Source organism: Aedes albopictus, chromosome 1 (genome assembly GCF_035046485.1).
Source record: "Aedes albopictus strain Foshan chromosome 1, AalbF5, whole genome shotgun sequence".
NCBI classification, from domain to species: domain Eukaryota; kingdom Metazoa; phylum Arthropoda; class Insecta; order Diptera; family Culicidae; genus Aedes; species Aedes albopictus.
The window spans coordinates 217,536,902-217,546,166 of record NC_085136.1 but is presented as its reverse complement, the minus strand read 5'-3'; the positions used below and the strand labels follow the sequence as shown (position 1 = coordinate 217,546,166).

The 9,265-nt window shown below is 41.2% G+C and overlaps 1 protein-coding gene across 2 annotated transcripts; it reads right to left on the bottom strand.

Annotated features, from left to right (window-relative positions):
* Window positions 1–538: 538 nt before the first annotated feature.
* Window positions 539–9,242, bottom strand: LOC109429898 (synaptic defective enhancer 1). 2 transcript variants are annotated; one of them, XM_062846241.1, is made up of 3 exons: window positions 9,110–9,242; window positions 2,959–3,670; window positions 539–918 (listed from the first exon to the last, which is right to left on the bottom strand). In XM_062846241.1, exons 1-2 carry the CDS (start codon window positions 9,153–9,155, stop codon window positions 2,982–2,984), a joined length of 735 nt encoding a protein of 244 aa, XP_062702225.1. In that variant the 5' UTR covers window positions 9,156–9,242; the 3' UTR covers window positions 539–918; window positions 2,959–2,981. The 2 variants fall into 2 exon arrangements, with proteins under 2 accessions (XP_062702225.1, XP_062702226.1); XM_062846242.1 differs by lacking the exon at window positions 9,110–9,242 and adding an exon at window positions 3,999–4,218 and having other exon boundaries at window positions 540–918.
* Between the last annotated feature and the right edge of the window lie 23 nt (window positions 9,243–9,265).

Sequence of the window (9,265 nt, the reverse complement as noted above, 5' to 3'; positions counted from 1 at the left end):
TCTTGGCAATAATATGCCAAAGTTCTGAAAATGAAACTTCCAAGTGTCTTGCAAGAAATTTTTCAGAAATCCAGTTAAAGTCTTGGGAAAACATGAATCAAAAATTATACAGGGGTCATCAAAAACCGAGGTTCTCATTATGATTCCTTGAAAACAAAATGCCACTAACTTGAGGAGAGGAATTATACTGGGAAACTTTTCTGGATTTCATTCAGCGTTCATAAAGATCTTGTTTGATTTCTTAGAAATATTCTCAGCAGTTAGAGGCGAACCAGCGGCCAGGCTGAAAGCCTATCAAATACAGACACAAAAAAAAATATATTCTCAGCAAAAAATATTCCAAGTCGATCGAATAGCTTTGCCACTTCACTATGCTCCGATAATGGAAAAGTCAGTGTCGAAAAATATATTGACGACGAGTGTATGCACCTGAAGTCGCTACGAAAAATATGAGTTCTTTTTACAAGATGCTTTTTTCTAGCAATAATAAACATGTGCACCGCGGAGGGATTTATTTTCAAAAAGTGCACCGTGATTCAAAAGGTCTGAAAACCCCTGGTCTAGGGAGAACCGTGAAGTGAAAAGAGTTTCATGTAAGTTTAAATAAAATAAATTTTATTCGTACCTATCAGACGGTATGCATTTAAAAAAAATACAGTTATCATTTTGGTTATCATGAACGTTGAGAGTGAAAATATTTTCAAGATGACAATATGGAATGATGGAAAGAAATAGTGATGGAGACGAACCAGCTGCGGACTTAAAGTCTCGTTAATAAAGACAAATAATACTAATAATAATAATGAAGTGATCCGAAATGTTAACTTTTGCAAATATCGCTATGCCGGTCCTTTCTGGTCGTGGAAACTCGTTTCCGGCCCAATCGTTAAAGCGCTCTTGCCATCAATAGGTACCGATCTGGAATAAAAGAAGAAAGTAGTAAATCGCGGTACCTACATTTTTTTTTATAAATATATTGGTCGATTTTATAAGTTTTCAGTATTCTTCCAATGGATCGCTGATTAAATATGTGTAAGCTAAACTAGAATAAACTATGGAATGCTGCACTAATTTACGCTTGCCTGCTTACTTTTCCAGATTTTTTGACGTTTGTGTAAGGCGGCTCCGCTCAAACGTCAGAGTATAGGGCACTGCACTGTTTTGATTTTGTATGGGCTTTTGACGTTTCGTGGCCTTGTTGTTTACAAAATGGCTGTAAGAGTGAAAGAGAAGGAGATAATTTCATGCACTGCCCTATAAGCTAACACAGGGGAGCGCCAGTTAGCCTAGTGGTTAAGCCTTAGGATCGCCAATCCGGAGACGGCGGGTTCGATTCCCGTTCTGGTCGGGAAAATTTTCTCGACTTTCTGGCCTCTCAATATATGTATACAAATTCATGCAATGGCAGGCAAAGAAAGCACTTCAATTAACAACTGTGGAAGTGCTCAAAGAACACTAAGTTGAAGTGAGGCAGGCCAAGTCCTAGTGAGGACACAAAGCCATAAAGAAGAAGAAGTAGGGGAACACCTTTGGAAGAACCAAATTGTCAATACCACATTTTCTTTTCATACAGCCTCTATGAAAAGAAATAGTGGATTTGACATTTTGTTCATCCTAGGTGAACCACTGTCGGCGTCGGTGGTGTAGTGGTAAGCGTGGTTGCCTCTCACCCCAGTCGGTCGGGGTTCAATTCCCGTCGACGCCGATGGGATTTTCTGAGACATAAAATCCGTGATCACGTCTTCCCTCGGATAGGAAGTAAAGCAGTAGGTCCCGGCCCATGTGTTGATGGGTTCGATATGTAGGGTCCTCAGGTGTGGTGGCTGTCTCCCTGGGGCGTCGGAATTTAAGGCTTAGCTTCTAGACCCAGCCGACGTAAAACACAACTGGCGCCGAACGGTGCTAGTTGGCCAGAAAAAAGAAGAAGAAGGTGAACCACTTCCCCTGGCCTATACAACCAACTATTAAGTCTATGATAGTAGCCATGATTTGCTATCTTATCATGCTTATCATACTATCTATCATGCTATCTTTGGCGCCCCATGTTGTAGAATATTCATGGTTTACCCAAGTAACAATTTTATTACTGATTGGTTTTGTTTGATTTTTATTAGGGGTTTATTACAGCATTATACAAAACCCATAGTTTTAAGATTGTTATTAATAAAAGCATCGATAAAAGCTTTTATATCATAATATCTTGTACCATTTGGGCAGGTGTACTTATTTTGGGCACTTGCCGCTATAACTAAGTCAATTTCAAACGGATTGAATTGAATTTTTGTATAGAATTAGGCTCGTACAGTATCTAACTCAAATCAATCGGTTTAAAATTGACTTAGTTATAGCGGCAAGTGCCCAAAATAGGTACACCTGCGCGAATGGTACAAGACCCTACTTAAAGATATTTATTAAGTATTCAGTTCGAAACCGAATTAGCGACATTTTTTCTTGCCTTGCGTCAAAAGGCAAAAGCAGCGAAAGTAAAAGAAAATATGTCGCTAATTCGCTGCCGTGTGCAGCATAATTGTCCCATGTTCTATGGGAACCCCTATAAACATGGGACAACTATGCTGCACACGGCAGTTCGGTTTTGAACTGAAAACATAGGGATATTCACTAAACAGACTAAACTGATGCATATGATTAGCCATACTCCATCTGCAGCAGCCGGTTCATGATGAACCGTTGGAGGCGCATTAAAGTGTTAAAAAGGTGATGTGTTTCATTACAATAATCAAAATGAAACTCCTTCACTTTAATACCGTCAACCCCTGCGAACTTGGCCAGGGATGATCTATTCAACGATGTACACATATTGACATATCGGGTGCGGAGAATGGCATTCGCAAACAAAAACAAGTCCGACAATGTACAGCATTTCTCAGGACTTTTTTGAATGAACGGAGATGAAAACATAGTCTGAGAACCTCAAAAGATTCTTGTATACCTACTTACCCATCCCGATGAAGTTCACAATCTTATCGTGATTGTGGATTGTCTGCAGCTGGTCGGGCGCAATAAACCGCAGGTTGATCTCCTTGATTTTCTCCCGAGTCGGAGGCTGCGCACTGTTTTGTATCTGCTGCTGCGGCTGCTGTTGTTGCTGAGCCGCCGCCGGCTGCCGCTGAGGCTTCGGTTCCTGTTGAAGTGACACCTACGAACAGACAGCTGTTGATACTACTGCTGCTGCCGCTACTACTGGTCATGGTTTGGTTGTTGCTACTGCTGCTGATGACGCCAGCTGCGGTTACGGCCGCAGGGTTCGTATTGCTACTGCTACTGGAGGTGGCCACCGGAGGCGGTCCAGCTGGCAGGATGACGGCTTGCACGGTCGGTATGGCCGCCGCCGCCGGGACGACAACCGGTGGCAGCGGAGGCGGTGGAACACTCATGATGGCCGGGGTGTTCGTGGCGGTGTCCTGTTTGGCCGCGACGATTGGAAGCGCTGGCGGAGGCTGCTGCTGGATGTAGCTTGGAATCACCGGAGGCGGCGGCAGATTGTAGTGATTGGGGCCGGCCGTGCGAGGCTGACGAGCGGATTGCTGCTGCTGTTGAGCGGCCAGAACGTGAGGCGGCGGGAGTTGCGGCGGTGGCTGGGTGTACATCGCCGGAACCATCGGTAGCGGCGGTTGGTGGAATTTATGCTCGATGCCGTCCCGGTAGGTGTCTGGAACAAAACGAATTGCGTAAGAAGAATCGTGCTTCCATTGTACAATAGGGGACTGCATGAAATTCTCTCCTTCTCTTTCACTCTTACAGAAAATTTGTAAACAACAAGGCCAAGAAACGTCAAAATCCCATACAAAATCAAAACAATGCAGTGCCCTATAGAGGCTTGCATCAAAAACATAACCTCATCGAATTCTCATACGATTTGTAAACATTGCCCTCAATTTTTTTTTGAGGGCAAGGACGGCTTTATGGGCCGACGCCGAAAGAAAGAAAGAGAAGGAGACAGTGATGACGTCAGCGTGCAAGCGCTCATTAATGTGTACCTATTTTGGGCACTTGTCGCTATAACTGAGTCAATTTCAAACCGATTGATTTGAGTTTGTGTATAAGGCAATTTAGCGCTCATCACCCTTCTCTCTCAAGCAGACACAGAAGATAGCAATTTTTTGTTTAATATTTTCATACGGAAACGTTTCCGTATGAAAACAAACCTATCCTCCTCGGGAGCGAAACAGAGAAAGGAGATCAAACGTCAGATAGCCTTATAGAATTAGATACTGTGCGTACCTACACCTCTATACAAAAATTCAAATCAATACTCCATTGCACGGTGACGTCATCAAGAATTCGCTCTCTTTCTCTCCTACGGAAAATTAGAAAACAACAGGACCAACACCTGTCAAATTTGACAGGTACTGGTCCTGTTGTTTTCAAACTCTCTGAAAGAGCGAAAGAGATAGAATTTCGCCGTGAGGTGGTCTATTCGTTTGAAATTGACTTAAGGACTGTATCGTTAATTATGAGTACACCTTTGAGGCTCTATCTATATAAAAAAGACTATGGCCCGTATGAATAAAAATTAGTAATCCACAGTTTACTACAATTTTGTAGTAAATACTACGTTTATTGGTATGAATAAAAGTAAATAAAGCATTTACTACACTACAACTTTCAAACTTACTACTTTTGTGGAACATGTTCCACAATCGGAATGAATAAAAGTAGTATTTACTAGGGTATTGGTTCCCTTATTAAGCATGTGGCTCCCATTTTCATCCTACTAAAAACAAAGGAATGAAGCGCTGTTTGTTTTGTTTCTTAATTTTGTATTTTTTGTTAGAAGTGAGCACGTATGAAACACAAAAGAACGGAATCAAACGGTGCCGTAATCGCTTGTTCTCGGATAGGATGAAAATGGGAGCGTGAGATTACTGATGGCACTCGTACCCTACAAGAAATTTGTAGTCTGCTCAAGAGGTTGCTGCGATGCGTATGCCTGAAATCAGAGCTGCCACATACAGGGTTGTATACGAAAAAAAAATTTGGCACTCCCTCGTTTATTTTTAAACCACAAGGCAATGGAACAAGTTTGTTAACTCAAAAAATAGTATATTTTTGGAACTATTTTTTAAGCTTTCAGTCCTAGTAAAATACTTTGAGGTAGCAAAATAAACGAGGGGGTGCCAACTTTTTTCGTGTACGGAATACAGGTAATGTGGCAGCTCTGCCTGAAATCATCATAACTTATATTTTAAATTGAAGAGCTGAGTTATAGTCCATTTTACGAGCCGATTTTATGAATGAACTTTGACTACCTCCGTCCAATAACCCGTGAAAACCAATATCATCATCAACATTGTTGTCACTTCGTAAAATGTCTCATTACTCAGTTAGTTATTGTAGGGTAAAAACACTAGACTTTGCCCCCCTAAAATTCTGCTCTAATCTTCGCCACTTTATACATAAAAAATTGAGTTTTTTTTATGGGTGAAGACTAGAGCAGTGGCGAAGTCTAATGCTTTTACCCTATTTCTCTTTAGGATATTCCAATTTCTTCCGGAAAATACTCCAGATATAATTTACACAAAAAATAAGCTAACATTGAAATGCAAGTTCCGACGGACTTGACATAACCTGCCATAACATAACCTGGAGATGATGCGGCGTGATGGTGTTGCGTCTGTCATGGATTTTGTTGGATAATAGAGGTTATTTTGAGTTTTTTTTTTCTTTTTTTAAAAAGACACGGACACGTTCAATGCTTCCAGTGAGCTTTTCGCTCTTTGAAGGAAGCACGACACTAGACAACGGTCTAGCCTGCAACGCCCAGTGACACAGCCGAAAACTTTTCCTGACAGCTGCGGCGGGAATCGAACCCGCACTCCTCAGCACGATGCGACTAAGAGCTTGGTGACCCTAGCCGCACGACCACGGAGCCGCACAAAAAGTTGAGAGTACTGGGGGAGTGTTCTGGATCTTATGACCGTGGCGCGGCGTGGGCACACCAACACGGGAGAATCGGGAGAATGCGGATGCACATTGCTCGTTAAAGACAAATATTATATTCTACCGTACTGGCGCGGCCTCAGGTCGATGTCACGGCGCCGTATGCGTCGGATGTGGAGTATTCTTTTTGTATTATCTATCCGGTTGGAATCAAGACCGACATTCAATCAAAAATTGTTATTTTCTTTACTACTGTTGACATGATTAAAAAACGTCGCGAGTTGGGTTGCGTCGCGACTTGATTGTGCGAAGTCCGGTTTGGTGGCGGCCCGACAATAACTTAAATACATTGCTAATGTGGAAACTACTGCGAAAAGTGCGAAAACCACTATTTTTCAATAATAATTCATTTCAAGCATAACTTTTCAATCCGACGTAACTCGCAAATGTAAACAAATCCGGGTTTTCAGCTGCATGTATGATTCATAAAGCAAATTAAAGAATCCCCAACAATGTTTGATGATTTATTGCTTAACTTGTTTAACTAAGCATATTTTTCGAAACGACGTATCTAACTATTTTGATGTTTACAATTTTGCTGATAGATACACCGTTTTGATAAATATATGAGAAAACCAAACGATGTATTTCGAAAAATGGTTTTATTCATACCAAAGCTACTACTTTGGCGTGGATCATATTTCAAAGTACCTAGTAACTACAAAACACGAGTAGTTACTACTTTTTATTCATACGGGCCTATGTATTGTTTTGACAACTTCTATGTATCTATGTTTTGCTAACGTTGCGTTGTAAACAAACGATAACCTTCATTAAAAGTTAAAATTTTAATCGAAAATCTATTGTGACCAGGTATACTACAATGAAAAATGATAATCGCTAAGAAAATTTGCAAAAGTTGAATGTGTTGGGGTTTTTGTTGCCAAAAATGCTATTTATCAAACGATTCGGTATGCATAACACACTGAAATACTCATCCAGACGAGGCAAAAAACAGATGCGTCAAAATCAAATTTGGACAGCAAAATTTGCAAAATCGTTTAAGGAAAATATGAGGTTGCAGAGATTGCACAAAAAAGTGTGGAGCGACTGTTGGTATGGTTCAGCGTGCCAAGGAGCGTAATTCCCTAAAGACCTACCCAAAACAGAAATGTCCAAAACGCACTTAAATTCTGGCGGATTATGTGAAAACTCGTGCTTGGAAACTGCCCGACGATGCTTTGAGCAAAAATCACATGTGCATATTCATGGATGATGAAATATATTTCAAATTGGACTACAAGGCACTTCCAGGGGCACAGTTTTTCACTGTGAAGCGTGGCACAGATGTTATGAACTAGGAAAACTAGGAGTCGAGTCAAGTACAAGACCCTGAAGACGACCTTACAGTTGAGGTCGAAATACGTATCTGTCAAAGGATGCAAATTCTTAGTGGAATTCAAAGGAACCGTACTTAACCCGATTTTCTTTTTATTTACAGATATTCCCCTAACAAGCCCAGGTTAATCATCATAGGAAAACTTGATTTTTTGCGAAAAAATTGGGAAAATGTGTTGGTTCGGCAAGCAATTTGTCAATGTGGTATGAAATCGTCACCTTTCTTCACCGTTCCGAGTATTGACGTCGAAATATACCGGAATGAATGTCTACAGAAACTTTTTCTGCCACTCATCTGAAAGCACAAAGGTCCTACATTATTTTGGCCGCATTTGGCATCCTACCACTATGCCCACCACTACGGAAAAAGGATAGAAAAGCAGAGGACGTCACAAAATTCAAGAAAAAACTGGGTCAACTCAAGCAAAACCATCGTCGGAACGGTTGTTCAAAACCTTATGAAGAACATCAAGAATAAAGTGCGAGAGGTGGCAAGATCCATGAAAAATTGAACATACAATGATCCCAGGTAACCACTAAGCACTGTCATAAGCGGTCTAAAGGTCATTCAGCAGCTTCTCCGTATCATTAGGCTCTGTATGTGAATTTCAAATGCTCACAGGCATTATAAATTGTAAGCACTAAAATAAGCCGTATATTAGTATATTACGCTACACTGTAGTGCTTGCAAACCCAGAGCCTGTGAGCCGAATTAGAAGACTGACAGTGCTGTTAAAAGGCTTGGCGTACATGACGTTTATATCAATCAGAGCTTTGAAGCAAAACAAAACTGAACTGTCGGAGAACAATGAAATATCATCGGGACTTTTGTACGATAGATTGGGTGTTGGATGATTATCGTCATCTCGCCACTATAAACCACAAATTAATGTACAGCTGCTTCCTCGATCATCTATTACGAATGCATAACCTGTGCAGCTGTAATCGGTTTACCCGAGCTTTAACCTACAGATGAATACCAAAAGTAGTCGACGAGCCGCATTTTGATTCCTCCTGTTATGAAACCTCGTCAACCTTCCAAACTTCCCTAGCTGCATCTCCCGCAGAACCGCCATCCATAAAACCATCTCCCCGACCATTTCATACATTTCGTATGCGGCCACTTTGTGCCCGATTCAACATCCGACCATCGGATCATTCCAAACATTTCGGTTCGGAACATCAATGCTGTCCCAACTTGTTGCCTCCTTTTCCTCAAATACGGTACTGAGCTAACCGATCTCACGCTGCATCAATGGATCAGATGGAAAACGTGACGAAATAAACTTGAAAACAGCAAGCCCGAAGATTATCAGTTCGAATCTGGATCAGCAGGCCGTAAAAATCGAAGAAAAAATAGACTTCGATGGAAAGGCATCCGGAGCAAAACATAAAAAAGATAAATAACTTTTTTTTTTCTTTTTTCTTAACTCACTTTTGACAGCTCTTTCACCAGAGACTCGGTACGCAGATTGAAGCTGGCCGTATATCAGCCGAATATTTCGCCAAAAGTGGCTTTTTAGCAGATCTATTATAGGATGTAGTTCTGAAAAGCTCTGTTGGCAATGTTCTTCATATGAATATAGAACCAACTTGGTGCCAATTTTTACGGCTTAGTGGTTACTTGGGATGTCATGGGCTTTTCTGATGGTCAATAAACAATGTAAATGAATTTAATTTACAAAAACATTTTTAAATACAGCAACTTTCAGGTGTACTCATAATTAACGATACAGTCCTTAGTTATGCGGCAAGTGCCCAAAATAGGTACACTGGTACACCTGCCAAAATGGTACAAGACCCTACTCACCAGGATCAGCAGAGGAGTGCAGCACCGAATCGTACGCCGCTTCCATCTGTGGTGGCTGTGTCGGCGCTTGATTGTGGTGTTGTTTGTGATGATCTGGTATTGTTGCGGCGGTTTGTTTGGTTGTGTTGTATATGACGACGACAATGACAAGTTATT